Source organism: Montipora capricornis, chromosome 1 (assembly GCF_036669925.1).
Source record: "Montipora capricornis isolate CH-2021 chromosome 1, ASM3666992v2, whole genome shotgun sequence".
Taxonomy (NCBI): Eukaryota; Metazoa; Cnidaria; class Anthozoa; order Scleractinia; family Acroporidae; genus Montipora; species Montipora capricornis.
The window spans coordinates 47,424,658-47,444,657 of record NC_090883.1 but is presented as its reverse complement, the minus strand read 5'-3'; the positions used below and the strand labels follow the sequence as shown (position 1 = coordinate 47,444,657).

Below are 20,000 nucleotides of genomic sequence, written 5' to 3'. Positions count from 1 at the left end.
AAAATTAAAATGCCTGTGTTACCGTTTACCTATCCTCCTCGTGCCTAGTGGCACATAGGGCCTTTACAGAGGTCTTCCACTGTTCTCTGTCCGCTGCAATCATCCTCCTTTCCTCCCATGATCTTCACCCTGTCTCTTTACGTTCCTTTTCAACTGTTCGTCGCCATGTTGTCTTCGGCCTTCCCCGCCCTCTTTTCCCTTCCGGGGCCCAGCTCATTGCAATGTTAGAATCATTATTACGATCTTGCCTCAATGTGACCATACATATTCCATCTACGATACTTCACTTCCTCTCTCAGAGGTTTTAAACTCGCTCTTCCAGCAGCTCTTTAGTACTGACATGATCTTGCCATTTAATTCGTAGGATCTTTCATAGGCACTTATTGTGGAATACATCTATAGCTTTGTCATCTCCTTTGTTCATTTTCCACGTCTCGCATCCATATAACAATACCGGCACTACCATTGTCTTATACAGTTTCAACTTTGTCTTCCTTGAGATGCTATTGGAATGCCACATGTTCTTCAATCTGATGAATGCTCCTCTTGCTTTAGCCTCCTTCGCAGCCGTTTTTAGGCTCGGTTAAAAACGGCTGCGAAGGAGGCTTCTCTACGCAATTGTAAAAATTGCGTTCATAACTGTGAAGATCATAGCTTCACTTGATTTCATATCCGCAGTTCATATATATGATTCATTTCATATACCATTTCATCATTGATTCATTCCTCACGGGACCATTAGAACCCACAAATGGCCAGCTCCCAACGTCAGTGGCTTCATAGCTCAGTTGGTTAGAACGTCGCACCGGAATCACGAGGTCACGGGTTCAAACCCCGTTAAAGTCCTGAATTTTTCAGGCTTCTCTACGCAATTGTAAAAATTGCGTTCATAACTGCGAAGATCATAGCTTCACTTGAAGTTTGTGATTGATTGGAATAAACGCAGTGCGTACTAGCTACAAAACACCACAATTTTGGCAGGGTATGTTTTATACAGTACTTTCCCTTTTCTTATAATCCTATAAGTTAGTAGCTCTTAGATGACAATTAAAAGTACTAAACAATGAGCCTTATTTTAGTGCCAACTGTTTTTAGTCTTGGGCACTAATTTGGGGGCATTTTACCCAAAATCATATCAAAGCGTAGGTTGGCCTTTTAGGAGAAGGGAAAACCGGAGTACACGGATAAAAATCTCTCGGAGCAGAGAAGAGAACCAGCAAACCAAACACACCAATGACCGCGAGTCTGGGAATCAAACCCGGGCCACATTGGTAGGAGGTGAGCGATCTCACCGCTGCGCCATCCTTGCTCGATCCCTACACAGTGTAGACCAACTAAGAATTTTTTCTTTCCGTCATTAGGTTTGGGCTACTTGGGAAGGATTCTTATTTGTTCTTCAAGAAGCAGTTGATTTTATGGAAATCAACAAATCTTTTGTCAGAGAGAAGCTGTTAGAGATTATTATCGTAAGTTGAGCTTATTGTTGAAGATTAGCATGAAAGATTATTAGTGTAAATTGAGCTTGGTTCACGCTTACGAGAGCAAAGCAATTACACCGTAATTTCCATGACAACGGTTTTGGTAGCATAAGAGGGATAGCAAATGGTGAGCTAGCCCAGTTACATGTACATGTACATGTAAATGTATTTCGCCTCTTTATTTCAGCCTGCTACGAGAGCGAGTCAAAGTGCATGCAGTCTTTCTTGAAAGACTAATCTTTCCAAAAATATTGTTTTGATGCATACAAGAACTACTTTTTTTAACAAGGGTGACACATATTGCCATGCAGTGACCAAGTAATTTTCTTCTCTGATTCTCTCTGCAACTTAGTTGTGTTCAGAAATGCATATGCATGTAATAGGCCATTTCCGAGTTCATGTCTGCCTCCTGTTCAAAGCGAGTCAAAGTGCGAAGTTTTTCTTATGAAAATTAGTTTTCATTCATATGTAAAGTAAAACTAATTACCATCACAAAAAACTTCGCACTTAGACTCGCTTTGAAGAGGAGGCAGACATAAACTCGGAAATGGCCAATTAGCTGCACGCCCAATTTTGATATCTAAGGCGAAGTGTCCCTTTATTAGTCTAAGAATTTGCTGCCTATTTCTAGGAATAAGTAAGTGTAAGGGTTGGGTTTATTTTTCGATTAGGGTAAGTACAGCTGTTTCTCCTTATTTTTGGACCGGAGTGTATTTAGGGGAATTATCCGTATTATATTCTCAAACGCGAGTGATATTAATGTGGGGAAAAGAGCATAAAGGGGACACTTCGCGACGCTTAACAAAATCGTATGGCATTCGTACAGTGGCACATTTATAGAAAGATGCTAACACCCCTCAATTTTCCTTTTAGTCTCTGGAGCAAAGTGCAAGTCAAATAGGCGAAGAAGCCACATCAGGAAAGTTCCTGGATCCAAATGAAAATCCTTCAGCCGTTTTGCAGGCCATAAGAGAGGTAAATAAGACGTATGACTCAAAACCCCCAGAAAACCTAAAAAAAAAGCTTGCCAATCCCGAATACTAAAATTAGCCTCTTGAAAACTCAAAAAAAGCGTCTTAGTTAGAACCCGGCCAAATCTCGGTCTTAAGGTAAGACCTGGGACACCTGTAAGGCCCTTAATGTGTGTCTTAGCAAATCTTAAAAAAACTAAGACCATTGGTTCTTCCCCTCCTTCCAACTCTGACTCAGCGTGATGTCCATGCAGGGCTGCAGGGCTCAGGGCATTTTAATGCGCACGGCTCTCTCAGGCTTGCTTTCGGGCGATGGAATTTTCTCAATAGTTTTACTATGAAAGCGCTCGCGGGGCCGTACGAGTCACATTCTGTTAATTTCTTTGTTGCTTTATCACAGAATGCGTGCCATTTAACTAACCATACATGTACAATTGTGTGGGGTAGTTCTAGAATTATCACTACCAACCGGCGGCTCCATCAACGCCGTTGGTTGGAAGCTAGGCACATCAGTGCCATCCGCTCTCCTTTGAACCGCGATGATGACACCTATTTGCATCTTATTAAACGAAAAGGACGCTAATTAACAATTAGACAATGTATGCAAATTGCTGAATTGGCTATTGACCCGTGGCCCTTGAGGGCGAAGGGTCTAATTGTTTAAGTATCACCCAACTAATCGGACAGAAAGGGCAATAATAAATTAGCGAATGCAATTTGAAGAAATATTTATTTGGGAATAAAACGAAAGAAAGCGTCACGATTTTCGCTATTCGAGGACTATTACCAATAGTCGTCTTGTAGCGTAGCCAATCAAAATGCAGGATTTGCATTGGTCCACTAGTTGGGTGATAAGTCTTTGAATACCTTTTTGTGTAAAAAAGTTAAAATTATATTCAATCTGTTTTGCAAACAGCAAGAAAGACCCCATCCAAGTGCATGTGATTGACGGGCGAATGGCGTAGGTGCCCAATTACAGGTGTCCAATTTGGAGTTCTTCAAATTGGATACCTTTAATCGGACGTCCACGTGATCGCGCGCCAATTACGCGACAAATACGGAGGTGCGCACAGAACTAATCAGATTCGAGAATTTTGTAGTAGTTACGATTAGTGTAAATAATCGCGTCCCTTTTTTTTTTTTTTTAACAAGTCGGTAGCATATAAAAGGACTTCAAGATAACTTTGGATCAGCCCTGTCTACTATTACGAGTTCTCCGTACTGAGCATGCGCATGAGGTTTCAGTTGGAGGCAGACATTTTTCGAGGTGCGCGTGCTCAGAACGGAAAACTCGTACTCTTAGTCGTCCACGTAAACTTGGCAGAACTAGCTGTAATTTGGCCCCGCCACGGTGATGTGAGAGGCATGATTTTTCGTCACAAATTGCTGTGCATTCCTGTTTGTAAAGAAATTTTGCATTGTAAGGCAGTTTGTGATGTGAATCGAGAATAGACCCGGCATGCCTCTCTCCAAATTACTGTTAGTTTTGATAACTTTGAGCGTCTTGCCCGGCAGATTAAAAAGCGAAATTTTGAGTCAAGAATGCTCAAAAACATGTTTGCTTTTGGTGGGGAGATTAAGATTGTAAACAACATATATTTGAGTTTAGGAGCAAAGCTTCATGTACATATAAACTTTTTCAAAGCAGAGTTGTATCAAACAGGAGTCGATGAGTAGGAGCTTGCCTCTCCCGTTGAGTCTCTCGCCTTGTGAGTCAAACTCTTCGCGTATCGTTCTATTTTTAGAACGCCACGAGTTCTTCAGCTCTGCACGCACTGTTTAGAATGACCAATCAGACTGAGTAAATTTATTGTCAAACGAAGACAGAAATAGCACAAACAATGTATGCAAATTGCTGTAAATTGATGTAAATGTGAGTGACCTAGTGAAGCGTTAGTTGTAAAAATAGAAAAATACGCGCAAAAGTTGAGTCAAGGATATAGTGCATCGGGAGGCTCCTACCGCTCGTGGGCTTCTCTCATTCCATTAATGTATTCACAAAATCATGTTACCATATTTCCACCAATGGCAAAGCTCCTCCACACCCGCATAAAAACCAACAACACCCACAAGTCCTCTATTCGCTCTGACGAAGGGCTAACGCTCGAAACGTCAGCTTTCCAAATTATTCACGGTGGTAATTCGACCTTTGTCAACACGTTTGATAAAACCAAATTTTCCTGTTTCACTCTCCCACCGACGCCGCACCACAGTTTCTTTAGAAATTAGAAATTTGTGCACCAAACTGTACGTTTGACATATTTTGTCTGTGGGATTTCTCTTCAGCTGAAGGAGAAATTTGTGAGCATTCGTGACCAACTGTTAGACCTGAGCAAGTGTCATGCTATCATAATTGGCAATCGGTATGATCTCAAACATGTAACAGACATTCAGCACGCAATTGAGAAGAGACAAGAGTTATGGAGGTGCTTCGATGTATCTTCGTATACCATACGGGAGTGGATGCAGACGGTTTTTAAAAAGGTAAGTCAGGCTGTCAGTTGGTAATTCACATGATGCGCCTAATATCATTTTAGTTGGAAATATGCCGTAATTTGACATTTCCGTCCTTCTAGAAGGCGGACCTTGTCCAAGGTCTGTTGGAGTCTAACCCCCTTGCTCTAGAAACTTGATACTTTCGTGAGAATCCTTACCGTTCCCACTAACGTGTTTTTTTTAGGGGGGGGGGGGGGGGTAATACAGTACTGATTTTAATGTCCAGCTTTTTCATCCTCTTATCCAAATTTGTTGCACATTCCAATGATCCTACGACAATCATTATCGTTATTGTTATCGTTATCGTCATCGTTGCTGCTTTATATCATTTTACTTTTTTGTCTTAGCTTTTGTAGTTTTAACTGTAATTTTTTAGCGCCTTTGGACCTTTGTAAATCTAAGATTGTTTAAGAATTTGTTAATAAAGTTATTGCTGTCATTATTATTGTAATTATTACTATTATTATTACTGTTATTATTATTATTATTATTATTATTATTATTATTATTATTATTATTATTATTATTATCGTCATCGTGATCTTTATCGTTATCGTTGTTATTTACGTTGTTATTTACTTAGGTCGTTTCGAAGTATAAAAGTCCAAGAAAAAGTAAGGTTAGGCTATTCTCTTACAGATGAGTGTGCAAAAGGCTCTGGACAAGGTGAATGAATGGAATACGGCTGGCAAGAAGCTAAAGCAACATCTTCCCGTAGGTGATAGAGTGTTGCAATCGTGGACCAGTCAACTGGAAGAATTCTCTCAAGAGCTTCCTTTCTTGCTTCAGCTATCAAGTGATGCCCTAAAGGTAACGGTCTTTTTGGTATCTCGCGGGAGCCTGCAACTCCACATGAGGTCTATGTAACGGCATTTTCACGCATCACGCTCTTTTTAAACGAGTTCTTAAATACGATTTGGCTCTCCCGAGTGACCATTCTCAATCCCATTGGTGATAGTAGGGAGCTTAAGCACGCGCGTTTTTGAGACGCGGACGGCAACCCGAAGAGAACATTTCGTGTGCCAGGCCAGTGGCGTCTCCCAGATTTTTATACTAACCATTTCTAATGGAGAAAATGTAAACGTGGTTGTGTGACGGCAAGTTAAAAGGGAAAACAACGCACTTCCGGTTGCCGTCCGCATCTCAAAAAACGCGCGTGCTCAAGCTCCCTAGTTTCTCATGCAAGACGTGATTAGCTGGAAAGGTCTTGTTTGGCATTCGGAGGAAAATAAATCCAAAAATTACTTCTGTATATCTTGTCATTTCAGGGTACCGTCTTTGTTTTATGGATCAGTTCAGATTTTAAAATGTCACTTATCATGTGGATGAATCACTTCGGGAATAATAGTTTAAACTTAAGCTCAGCTGGTTTTCATTATCGACATAGTATGAATCCGCGCGAAGTTCTAAGCGTCGTGAAAGCTGTTCCTGAGGTACATTTTACATGTACCGAATCTAATGCAAATGAGCGAAAACAATAGATTTTTCTCATTTGCATTAGATTTGGCGCATGTAAAATGCGACGTTTAAAACGGGCCTGACACAACAATCAATCGACGTAAACTGATTTTGCGACTGGAAAAGCTATCTTAACTTTTAAAGCGAGTTTTCCAAGACGCACAAAGGCAGGAAATTCATGTAGACGCATATACCTTTGTGCGTCAGTCGTTGTACAATATACCTGGGAAAGTGTGAACAAACGTTTGACAAAGTGATGAGTGTCACCAAAATTCACCAAATAGGGCATTTCTGAGTTCATGTCTGCCTCCACTTCAAAGCGCGTCTAAGTGCGAAGTTTTTGTTATAAAAAATTAGCTTTCATTCAGATGTAAAGTAGAACTTATATCATCACAAAAGCTTCGCACTTAGACTCGCTTTGAAGAGAAGGCAGACATGGACTCCGAAATGGCCTACTGGATGTAGCATTTCTTGTAAGGCCTAGCTTCATATCTCAGGAAAATCCTGGTCGTGACGGGATGTTACCGTTTGTCGATCGTCCCAGATTTTGCCAGGAGGTTGGGGAAACTGGATGAAAGTTGTTTAGAGCATTTATGGACGGTTTAAAAGCTTTGGCCAATGTCGACATCTGGAATGTGTCGGGAAAATAGGAACATTATTAATTCATCTATTTTCTCGAAATATATGTAACCATAAAATGCCCGTGGGTGATGGTAATGGTGAGATCGGCGGAAAAGCTAGACTTGATGCGCAAAAAAGCAGTTTCTCAGTGTTTTTGTTTGAAATCTGTAGCTTCGCCATTGGAGGGCATTGTTCATAGGTATGGGACAAGACTATGACCCGTCCTGGAACTTCACTGTAGCCGATCTTCTTTCGTCCAACCTTGGCCGCTACAAGGATTTAATCACAACCATTTGCGCTGGAGCGGCTGCTGAATATGCCTTGGAACAACAGCTCAATAGACTGATTCGGGCCTGGCAGGAAAAGGACTTCAAACTCGCCAAACACATTCCTCTTTTGCGACCAAGAATTGAGAGTGAGCGAAAAAAAAGCGCAAAAGAAAAGAGGAAAAACGTTCGTCCTGGTCACACTGCTGAGGTAAGTGCAGCTAAATAGAGCGGTTTTCAAATGAGTGTCGTAAAACCAAAACCAAAGTAATTACTTTGGTCAATCAAAAAGGACGGAGACAATCCAATAAACCAATCAAAATTCGAGGTAATTACACGTAACCGACACAAAGCGCGGGAAAATGTGCACGCGCGAGCCACGATTGGTTTTGGTTTCACTTCTGATTTGTTGAAAAAGTGGCGCGAGACCTTTGAACCAATCACTGAGTGAAGTAATACAAAACCAAAGCAATTCGCTCATTACTTTCGACACTCAATTGAAAAGCGCTTTAATAGGGATTTTAAACGACGACGACGGCTATGGCAACAACAACGCTACAAAACAATAACATCATTGATTAAAAGAGGAAAAATATTTTTTACCACAATTGCTTGTAATCTGGCAATCTGATTGGCTGCTTTGCGTTGTCGATAATAGTCTAGACAACGCTGCTCGCGTCAACTTTCTCTTGTTGTAATAACGAATCAGAGATGCTCATTTTGAGAAATAAACCAATCAGAGTGCGAGTAAGTTATAAACAAATCGTTGATTGCGTCATGCTCTTGGTCGCTCTGAAATAAACATTTTCTTTGACTTGGAATATAGGCCATTTCAGAAACGTGAGAGGACTGGGACAAGTTTCTAATACTTGCTTGGGTTGAAAATCTAAACTCTTCAACTGAAATGTTACCAAATGAAAAGCTATCTAGCCAAGTTTGAGAGTTTTCTACGGAAAATTGGCCAAATGGGAGACTTGCAAAAGTTGCAAAATCCCATACAAACCCTTATAATTTTGTGGCCTGTCTACCCATTCCATACATACTCTCTATTTTAGGTGATATTTGAAGATATATTATTTCACCATTTTCCTCCTCTCAATACATCTATTCTTGGTAAAGACTCTCAAACTTGGTTGATCTTTCATTTGAATGTCTTAGTTTTTTTTTTTTAAACAAGCGGAAAACAACCAAACTCGTCCCAGTCCTCTCACGTTTCTGAAATGGCCTATTGTGGTGAAAAACAAATCGAATGTGGTGCAGCGTTGTCTGCACTCTTATCGACAACGATATTCGTCAACACAGTGGTAAAAATTTGTTGTGGACTGACTCGACTGGGCCTCCTGAGGCCACAACATTTTGACCACTGTGATGACGAATATCGTTGTTCGATAATAGTGCAGACAACGCTGCAGCACATCCGCTTTGTTAATGTGCTGCACGTGCGGAACGCATTTTAGCGCGATCAACATTAGATTCCATCCACTTGGACCACCTTGTTCGAGGGAGACTGGAGTCGATGTTGAGTTGTAACTCGTGACAGGAGATTTTCCGGGTATAACCCCACCATACATTGAATACTAACCGATACAGTTTGGGTTTTGAGATTAAGTAACGTTTTAGGACTATGTAGGCCTAATTAAACCTAAGATTAGCTTTTCAGAATACAAGCGGGACATTACGAAACTTTCTAAAAGACCGGTGTGCGACATTTGTAGACTGCAGACTGCCAAAACATTGCGCTGATAAACAGTATTTAAGTTTAAGCACCCATTTCAAATAGCACTGTAAAACAATAATTAAGTCTAAGCACCCATTTTAAAACGTTTAGCTTTAATTCAATAACTGTGACAACCTCAGTCTCTCTAGAACAAGGTGGTCCCGGTGGATGAAATCTAATGTTGACTTTTTCGCGCATATTTACAATCGACAGTCATCTTCGTAAGCGTAAGGTTAGAGCAGCTGAGGAAGTAACTTAACAAAACTTGAACAGGACTCGGAACTCATGACTGTGCGATTACACTGCACACTGTTGACTACTACTAGGCTTCCGTTCAGAGGCTTGGATTCTCTTTAGTTTCCTTTGCAACTGCTTACATCGTTTTGTTGCCTAACATATAGATTTAGTCAAGCCTAAAAGCGGAGCTCCCAGGTTATTTATTCTTGCAATAAGTTAACCTGGCTCAAGCCCGCAATCCATTCAAAACCCAGTACCGGGTCAGCGGTCAACTTAAAAATCTGGCCTCCTTTGAACTTGAGCCCGCGATATGGTCACGTGATATTGGTCAGCGGATACCTTGTTTTGACAGGTGTCAATTGACCATAACGTGGATGTCCAATATCAAAGATGAACGCTGTAAACTAGCTGGAGTATCGCTGCCTTGATGAGCTCTAAACTTGAGCCCGCGTTATGGTTACGTGATTTTTAAGGTTCTTCGTTTTTCTTGCTAAGGACGCTTTCCATTTGACAGAACTGACCGGCCAGACCAGGCATTTGGAAGGACTAACTCTATAACGCCTTCAAAGTAACACGTTTTGAGGATGATATATACTCCTCCAGGAGAATTCGAAGGATTATCTCGCAAGTGTTCCTTCAAATTGTTGTATTTCCTTTGCAAACTGACGGGTTTGGCCGGCCAGTCCAGACAAAAGGAAAGCGCCCTTAGTTCCGATGATCTTTCGTTTACAAACTATTTTCAGAACTGTAGTAGTTCAATATATGTCGATCCTTTACTCTCTTTCATGATTTAAGTTGTTATGGGATATAAAACGAAGTCGCAATTGCCCAAATTATTGGTTGAGCAATGTCGTAATCTCGTCGTGTTGAATGATAGGGCTTTGAGGGTTTCCATTTGTGGCTGGAGGCCTGACGTTTTGTCCGGTGGTTTCCCATTCCATGTCCGGTTCTTTGATGCCACTATTTGAGGGGTTTGTTTCTTTTTCTGTTTCTTTTTAATTAACAAATTGATGTCAGTTTTTCATGCGTCTATCCTGTTATTGATCATGAATTTCGACATGACACTGTCAAAGTAGCTGTGGTTAGGGTTTATGTTATGACTAAATTCATTGTCAATAACAGGACAGACGCATGAAAAACTGACATCATATTGTTTTTTACAATATCAAAAAGGCAGAGGGATCAAAGTTAAGTCAAAACACGAGAAGAACGCGAAACAAAAATGCGAGAAACTTCAATCTGACGCAAGCAATATCGCGTCATTATCGCATATATTATAAATTCATGTGTCTGTCCGCTTATTGACAATCAAAATTAGACAATGAGCGCGCGAGAATTTTGCAGTCATTGTAGAATTTGAATGAACTCCAGCCTTGCCTGGGAAACTGATTCTTCGGTTCCAGAAACACTGGAAAAAGCGTTTCTGAGTGTTCTATTTAAAAAATTTTCTTGGGAGACATGTCCCCAGAGACCCGCAAGGTCGCAAGGCGCCTTGTGGCGCCAAAAATGACACGTCCGGTGCTTTCAGAAATATGTCCGCTACTTTACAAAACTGTTGAAAACCCTTGGCTTTAACTTAACACAACCCTGTACCAACTTAATAAATTTATTGAGATTTCCATTGATATAACTCTGACGGGAGGATAACTAATTTACTAAAAATTCATTTGTTTGAAGCACAAGACAACTGTGAAAGTAAAGCCGAAGACTCCTGCTTCTATGCCAGACATGTTTATTCTTATTGGAATTGGTGAATTGAAGTGCATTATCGAGGTATAGTAAAATATTTGTTGTTAGTCAATGAGTTCGTTGGCCGAGCCTTTTTTCATCATTCTCTACTTTTCTTCATGAAAGGAATTTATGTCAATCAATCAATCAATCAATCAATCAATCAATGTCAATCAATCAATCAATCAATCAATTAATCAATTAATCAATCAGTCAGTCAGTCAGTCAATCAATCAATCAATTAGTCAGTCAGTCAATCAATCAATCAATCAATCAATCAATCAATTAGTCAGTCAGTCATTCAGTCAATAGGAAGCTTAAAGGCGGCCAAATACGAGATACAAAAACCCTCAATTTGCCGTGCAACATTGTTTCATTGCAAGTTTTGATCGATGTTTCGCGTTTTTCACATTGCGTGATCAACTTGACCCGCAACAGAAACATTTGTTGCGGGTTGAAGAAATGCAGCCCGCTGATTGGTTGATTTGCTAGTACACAAGCACATTGGGTGCGCGACAAGTTGTGAGCTTGATGAAAAACGAGCAACAAAGCCAAAATTTGTTGCTCAGAGTAGACCCGTGCTCTACTTTTCGGAACAACTTTCTTCAACCCGCAACAAATGGTTTTGTTGCGCGACAGGTTCATCATGCAAGGTGAAAAACGGGAAACATCGACCAAGTTGAGGGTTTTTGTATCTCGTATTTCGCCGCCTTAAGCAACGAGAACGTCACAAATTTGCATATTTAGTGGGCAAAAACAATAGCTTTGCACGCCCTGCACGTGCGTTTTTCCCTTTTGTCCATTTCTTTGCCGTCGTCAGCAAAAACGACAACGTGAAATAGCCAAATTTGAGGTTTTATGAAGAACGTCAGCACTTGAGGACAAATTTTCCTTTTTCTCCCCTAAATTAAGCGCCGTTCCGACCAGTGTCATTTTTTAGGAACTACCACACCCTTGTCATATTAATCAGTTCGTTGGCCGAGTTCATGTCTCTTTAAAGCGAGTCTAAGTGCGACGTTTTTGTGATGGTAATTAGTTCTACTTAACATATGAATGAAAACTAATTTTCATAAGAAAAACTTCGCAAGTAGACTCGCTTTGATGCTCGCCCGCCGGATTTCGATATTGATTGAAGTTTAAGCAGTTTGCTACTTATGTCCAACAATACATTGATTGTCAGGATAGTTGTAAGGGTTACCTTATATTGCAGCTGAAAAAATTGCCTAAAAATCATATCCTTTCTTCGTTCATTATTTAGGACAACCTAGTTACATTACACACCATGCTGACCTCTCCTCACGTAGCAGACTTGAAGCCACAGGTAGAGACCTGGATAAGCTTCCTTCAGGAAATAGAGAACATCACAGACATATGGGCGGATTGTCAGAAAAAGGTATCAGTAAAATCATGAGGCATTACTATGTGACACAATAACTTGTTAGTGTTGGCCTTACTGTGGGGCTGCAGTTTCATTATGAAATAGTTTTGCTTAGAAGGTCCTCTTGGGTGGTACATGCCACCGCTTCTAAATTAGATAGCTCGTGTAAAGATGATTTGATTGGTTCTGAATTATTGGTTGTTGCGTCAACATTTTAGTGGCTGTACCTCAGTAACGTATTTATGGAGCCAGAAATAAGGAAGACCATGGCGGACAACAACAATTCAAGGTTCCAAGAAGTCGATGAAAGATACAGAGTTAGTATTGAAGCACTTTTTGTAATAATTAGTTGATTTAATCAACAAATTTGACAAATTATAAATGTTCATGAACGAAACACAAAATCACTTTGCGATCATTTCATCTCTTTTGCGCGGGACTGGACTAGGAAAGACGTTTTGCATGGATTGTGTAGGATTGCAAGTAAATGAACTCCGATTTTTGAGAAGCGTCATATGCTTGAAGTAACCTCTTACCATTCTTCTCCTCGTTGTCGTCTCCTTTGTCTAGAAATACAAGCGATAGAAATAGTAAGAAGATTTGGAAACCTTTTTCAAGAACTAATATTTTAAAGTTCTCTTTCTGGCATAGACATATAGATAAGTGGAACTCGTTAGCAGACTCTCTAATATGTGCCGATTCCTTGTCAAAATTAAAAAGGGCTTAAGAGAACACTTTCTCACTAGTACGTAATTTTTTTGATAATTAAATAATTTTAATAACTCCTTTGTAAATAGATTTTAGTGATATTTTTATATTTCTCCTTACATTATAATAGTTTTTATCTGACTTATATTTCCTTGATAGCTTTGTAGATATTTTTAGGGGGTCATCTTACATGAGGATTCGTTTCCTTTCTGATGGCAGCCTTTTTGTATTGATTATTACAAATAAAGTTGTTATAAGTAAATAAATAAATAAATAAATAAATAAATAAATAAATAAATAGATATACTGCTTAAAGTTAAGGCCCGCGCAAACGGCTTGAACATTTGCTTCAACATCCGTTCCATTTTGTTGAACAGCGATGTTGAAACAGTTTGTCCCCCGTTTCCTTTCAACCGTGTTAAAACATGTTGAATTTGAAGTTGAATCGATGTTGAATGAGTTTAAAAGCGTTTAAACTTTTCTTTTGTCATCAGAATGTTGAATGAAATTGAAGCCGTTATCTCCCCTCTTTCATCATTGTTTGGTATGCGCCTGCGCACTAATTGGCCTCTCAATGACATATTCATGCCCGTATCTATAGTGACGACCGCGGGTTTAGCCTGGGACTAAATACCAGGCCTCTCGTGAACCTTCGTTGAATCAAATGTTTGCCACTCAAGCAGTCAACACCGTTCAACAAAATCGAACGAATGTTGACAGAGGCAAATGTTGAAACCCTTTGTCGGGGCCTTTTAGCATGTGTCTCATGTCTTTGACTTCAAAATTAATAGTGAACAAATGGGTTTGCTTGGTACTGTTGTCAACAAAATCTTGGGAGACGAATGGAGGGGCTCTGGTTCAAGATTGTATGCTCTCTTCTGTATAGAACTAAGAAGAGGCTTTGCGTTCAACAGGCCCAAGTAAACTTTAACTACCTCTAAAACCGACTTAAAACTGTAGGAGGCAACCTGACATTTTCATTTAATGATGACCTTGTTATTTTTGCCGTCTTTCTTAGGAATTTGTTCAAGTGATCCTCAAGGACCCAAAAGTGCTGTCTGCGGTACCTCTGAAGAAAAGAGGCGAGAAAGGTTGGCGTGAACTGCAAGGGGAAGCTCTGAGAGATCATCTGTTGGAGCTCAATAGAAAAGAGGTACTTGCCATATCATTCTGTTTAGTGTGGTTTTCACTTCACTTTTCGCCTCGGTTTCAAAGCGAACCCCTGTAGAAAATTAAGCGGTTGTTGTGGTGATTATTTTTTCGCAAGGAAGACCTTGTATTCAGAACGGTCTTGAAAAAAGAAGTTAAGGTGGCTCAAACCAATTTCAACACTTTCAAGAGACCTTGTTATTAGAAGGATTGACACTACAACACTTTATCACGTAACAGCAATGTCATGGTACTATGTAAAACATCACTTATTGCTGAACAAGATGCAGTCATTTTTGTGACGTAACAAGTTACCATGGCAACAGGGAAGTCTTGTAAAAACACCCTATATTTTGGCTTATTTGCTCGTATCTGAAAAAACGAACTCGGTGACCCCAACTTTTTATTGGACAAAAGTGATCAACAGGCCAAGATGAAACTCTCAGCAAAGTTCACAAAAATTCTGTGGAGCGGATTCAGAACTACCTTAAATTTTCAATTATTTAAGGTGGCAATGAATCCGCTCCACAGACTTTTTTTTAACGTTGCAGAAAGTTTCATCTTGGCATACTGATTGCATTTGCAAGGCTTTCCCGTTGCCACGGTAAATTTTTACGTCACAAAAATGACCGAATCTTTTTCAGCAATAGCTGGTGTTTTGATATGGTACCATAAAATTTCTGTTAAGTGATAAAGTGTTGTAGTGTCAATCCTTCTAAAAAGAACGTTTCTTTCAAGTGTTGAAATTGGTTTGAACCACCTTAAACGGAACAGGAAATGGTCCATTTTTCTGATCAATCATGACGGATGCGCACAATCAAATTAAGGTTTGCTGTGTTGAGTGCGGCAACGTTGACGAGATGAATGCCGACCGGCTAGCTCAGGACTATTCTGTGGGAGGTCGCGGGCTCAAACAGCGAGCTAACCAACATTCAGAGTCTTTCAACGACTGAGTAGAAATAATTGCTTTAGTGAGCGCAATCTGCAAATGGTTAGAATTTCAATTCTTCCCTCTTTGATAAGTACTGCAACCGCAGGCCTCTACTTACAACGCTTGCTCACAAGTTCTTGTTAGGACATTAAAGAACTCACACTATTTAACTGAAAGAGAACGTCAAGTATTTGTATTGTTCAGTGTCATATTTGTTTTTGTAAAGGGCATTCTGTCAACTAGACCTTCCTTATCACTTTGATCGACTAATAGGTAGCGTGACAGCGTGAATGATTTGTTGAGATCCAGGGACTGGTTTCTCAAAGGCCCGGAAAAATTCTCAGGCTCCAGATTGCCATCCCCTCGTTTTGATAAGTTGGTATTTTAACAAGTTTTCAAGAAAACAAGATTTAAAATAATTGTGGAGTTTCTCGAAAGTCCCGAAAACGTTTTGAGCCTCAAAATATCTAAATGCGAAACTTCCAACCGCTTGTTTTGACAATCTTGTCTTTTAAAAAGAGTTGACTGAATAGAGTGTAATGTGAAGTGCTATATTTCTATCCCATATGAACCATGTGAGCGTTAGCCCTACTGATGGAAATGGGCCCACACAAGGACAGAGAAAAACTCTGACCAGGGTGGGAATTGAACCCACGACCTTCGGGTTAGATCTCCGCCGCTGTCTTTTAAAACGTTTTCAAGATAACAGAAAGCAAGATAACAAAAAGCAAAATGATTGTCGAGTTTGATGACTTAAAAGTCTACCTATGTTACTGTTTAATGTGTAATATACAAATAATTTAAAATAAAGCTATAATCCAAGCAAACTTTCAATGAATGGTTTTATTATTCCTTTATGGTCACATCGTTTGGCAATTTTCTATTTTTCTAGTTTGCATGGTTATTGGTGAGATTTTATGAGAAGCGCTCTTAAATGTCCTTTTTGTTCGGGTCATTGACTGAGACTACTAGGCTTGGTTATGTTGTAATGCGTAATCAAATCCTCGCTTTCTTTTTATGCCTCCAGGAAGAATTGATTAGATTGGTCAAAGATTACATCGAGGACGCTCGCGTTGCATTTCCTCGACTGTTCTTCTTGAGTGATAATGACCTCCTTAGTTTGTTAGCTTGGTCTCGCAACCCAAAAGACCTGCTCTCATTTGTGAGAAAGTGCTTTCCCGGTGTCAAGAATCTCCAATTTGCTTTGCCGAAAGATGGTAACTTGAAACTGACATCATCATTGGACACAGCGCTAAATGGTAATTAACACGCTTAAAGTGCTACTACGATGAAAACAAAATCGGTTCTCGTTTTTCTTCACTTTCCGAGACAACTTGCGTTGAATGCTTGGAAGAGGAGGAATGGGGGAGACTATTTATTTTAACTCCATCTACTTTTTTTCATTCAAGGGTCTTTCTCCTCGATCGAGCTCTCTGAGGGCTTATCTGTCAGAACGACACCAAATAATGGTGGACCATTTTAATCACTTGAATGAAAAAAAAAAATGCCGTCAAAATAAATAATTTTTCTCTTTAAATGATTTAAGAATAAAAATCAGCGATAAAAAAAAAGGTTTTGCGATGTTTCGAAGACTATGTGCCTTCATTATCAAGCTAATAAAAAACTGAGCTAGTGAAATATATTCACATAAGAGAAGTGTGAAAATATTTCAAAAAATACGGTTGAAGCTAAAAGTATAAAAGGAGAGACAGTATTGTCGTACTAAAAATTGAATCTAAAACTAAAACAGCAAAATAGTCCGTTCTCATGTAAAAAGTCTTGCACGGACAGAATCTGAATGTGTATTAAGTGTAGGTTGCAATCTCCCAATGAACAGCATCTCGTAGATTAGGAAGTTGATCTTTGTGCGGCATTGGTAAAATGATCTTGTAAATTGCAATCACGTAGCTTATGTTCTTCTTTCAAGTGTTTTCCAAAGGCAGAGTATTTATGTTCAGTGATGCGTTGAAAGGGATGTCGGGATGTATATCCAACGTAATCTGTATCACACAGATCACGTGACAATTTGTAGCCAATGCAGTGCTGATTAAAGAGGGGAGGTTTAGACTTCACCACTTTGATTTCATCACAAATTTTTCTGCTTGTAAACTCTGGGCGCAGATCTGCTCCGATTGTTTTGCTCAGGTCGCTAAGATTTGAACATAAATACTATGCTATTGCCGGAAAACACTTGTAAGAAGAACATAAGCTACGTGATTGCAATTGCAAGCATATGTACAAGCGCTGGGATCAAAAGTTCCCTTTTCCATGTTCTTGCTTCTTAAGAATCATTATGTTGTTTATGTAAAGTAACAAGTGGACAAACAAAACAAACGTGAATTATTAGCGCCTCCCAAGAATTGAGTATGTGAGTTACTTAATGGCGTCAAATGGCGTTCTAATATGTCGATTTTTCCCTGTAGCTCATCTGCTGCAAGTCACTGCTCTGGAAGGATCACTAGGAGAGGTTGTTCCGCTTTTATCAGTCATTCCTGCTTCCCCGCGTCCACAGGGCTGGCTTGCTACACTGGAACACAATATGAGGAATACATTGGTGCGGAGTCTCGCCGAATGCGTGAAAAGAAGGCTTGAGAAGAAAGATGGCGCTGCAAAATTGTTGGAGTTGTTAACCACTTTAGGTGAGTATTCAAAGATAACTATCCTGCTCACTTTTGCCGCTTTGTTGAAAAGTAATGGATTTTTTTAGTTTTTTAGAAACAGGTTGTGTGGAGGCTCGGTGATTCATGGTTGTTAGCGCGCCAGACTCTCGAACTAACTCTTTAATCTTTTGTTTCTATGGACAAGAAACTTCCCAGTTCTCAGTCATTATGACAATCCTTTGCTCTCTGTGTGGGTAACCTGTAGATGCTGATTATTTAGTTAACGTCGTAATTCGCAACATCACCTTGGCAAATAGTCCCCGCAGTTATTGTTGAAAGCGGTGGTTTTATTTTCCTTTAAAATGCGATATATGCGCCACATTATCATCTATCGCTTACAGTCTAGTCTTGATAACGCACGTACAACGTTTACTGGATTGTAAAAAAGTTTGAGGTCTTACTGGACAGTCTAGAAAGTTCGTTCCAAGAAGAACTCTATGACTGCTTTGTTGTTGTGATCATCTTTGCAAGCGCCTTTCACGTCCGTTTGTTCTTCCCGCTGTGACTTATACGGTGATGACCCTTTAAGGCCATGTTACACGAGGCAATTTTTCTTGCAACTCGCAACGCAACGATGACGAATAAGAAACCTTTCAAGTTGCAGAGGGTATGTTACACGTTGGCAACTTCTTTCGCAACTTGCAACGCGTACAATAACAAACAAGATGGCGGACGCGCTAAGTCGCCGAAAGATGAGCTCTGATTTGCCCATTCTGACAAAATTGCGTTGCGAGTTGCAGAGGGGAAGTCACACGCTAGCAACTTGTCTCGCAACGTTGCGAAAAGTAGAGGGTCGTTCTACTTTTCTCGCAACTCGCAACGCAACAATTGCAGTTGCAAAATGGGGTGTTACACGTGCATGTTTTCTCGCAACTTGCAACGCAACGTTTGTTGCGATGCGAGTTGCAAGAAAAATTGCCTCGTGTAACATGGCCTTTAGTTTGAACATACTAATAACAAACGAGCAAGGCCGGTATCAATCTGGCCCCAGTTGTTCGAAGGGTGGATACTGCTACCCACCGGATAAATCACTATCCATCGGATAGAGCGATTTTCAATCGAGTGTCGTAAAACCAAAACCAAAGTAATTACTTTGGCCAATCAAAAAGGACGAAGACAATCCAGTAAACCAATCAAAACTCGAAGTAATTACTCGTAGCCGACACAAAGCGCGGGAAACTGTGCACGCGCAAGCCACGATTGGTTTTGGTTTCACTTCTCATTGGTTGGGAAAGTGGCGCGAGAACTTTGAACCAATCACTGAGTGAAGTAATCATAAACCAAAGTAATTCACTCATTACTTTCGACACTCAATTGAAAACCGCTCTAAACACTAGCAAAACCAATCGAGTTATCAATTGGATATTAAACGCTATCCTTGTTTTGAACAACTGGGGCCTGGACAATACGCCCTGGCGCAATTACAGTGCACCGTATACGTTGATTTTGATAGGGAACCGAAGTTGGTGGGGAGTACCCCAATAGGCTTAGCCAAGTTACGACCACAGAGGTTGGAGGCGCCATTTCTGGCCGCAATGCCAGGCTGCTTCCTTTAAGTGCTCAGTACGAAGCATTCCCAGATTGTTAACTGACAACTGCCCAGGTATTAGCATCTCTCTTACCCCCATCCCTCCACCCAAAGATGTCAACAGATCGTCTGGGTGAGTATACCAACTGGTATACCAAATGGTACACAACTGGGCAAAGGGAACTGATGGAAATGGTGCAACAGCTAGAGTGATACTTTTCGACTACCGAAAAGCTTTTGATCTCACAGACCACTCGATCTTGGTAGGCAAGCTGGGTAGATTAGATTTACCGAATAACATCATCAATTGGATTATCGACTTTCTATCTGACCGTTCTCAGCGAATCAGAATTATCTGAAGGCTGCTTCTCTGAGTGGGGACCTGTGCCATCGGGGGTCCCTCAGGGAACTAAACTTGGTCCATGGTTGTTCCTTGTCCTGATCAACGACTTGGAAATCAGCTCTTTAAATGCTCAGCTATGGAAATATGTTGATGACACGACAATATCTGAGATTGTTGGCAAAGGTACTGAAAGCAAGTCACAACTTACTACCAATCAAGGTATCCAGTGGTCTATCGACAACAGAAATCAACTCAACAACGACAAATGTAAAGAGCTGCGAATTTCTTTCGCCAAGAAATCACCGGAATTCAACCCTATCCTTATCAACGG

At 40.3% G+C, this 20,000-nt stretch overlaps 1 protein-coding gene across 1 annotated transcript in view; it reads left to right on the top strand.

Annotated features, from left to right (window-relative positions):
• The window catches only part of LOC138046590 (dynein heavy chain domain-containing protein 1-like), a 93,983-nt gene that overhangs the window by 10,433 nt on the left and 63,550 nt on the right, over positions 1 to 20,000 (top strand). Inside the window, exons 6-16 of the mRNA XM_068893198.1 lie at positions 1,362 to 1,466; positions 2,352 to 2,453; positions 4,736 to 4,933; positions 5,585 to 5,755; positions 7,196 to 7,501; positions 10,922 to 11,017; positions 12,231 to 12,365; positions 12,569 to 12,667; positions 14,077 to 14,211; positions 16,166 to 16,397; positions 17,562 to 17,777. Coding sequence (XP_068749299.1) covers positions 1,362 to 1,466; positions 2,352 to 2,453; positions 4,736 to 4,933; positions 5,585 to 5,755; positions 7,196 to 7,501; positions 10,922 to 11,017; positions 12,231 to 12,365; positions 12,569 to 12,667; positions 14,077 to 14,211; positions 16,166 to 16,397; positions 17,562 to 17,777 — 1,795 coding nt within the window. The remainder of the gene's footprint in view (positions 1 to 1,361; positions 1,467 to 2,351; positions 2,454 to 4,735; positions 4,934 to 5,584; positions 5,756 to 7,195; positions 7,502 to 10,921; positions 11,018 to 12,230; positions 12,366 to 12,568; positions 12,668 to 14,076; positions 14,212 to 16,165; positions 16,398 to 17,561; positions 17,778 to 20,000) is intronic.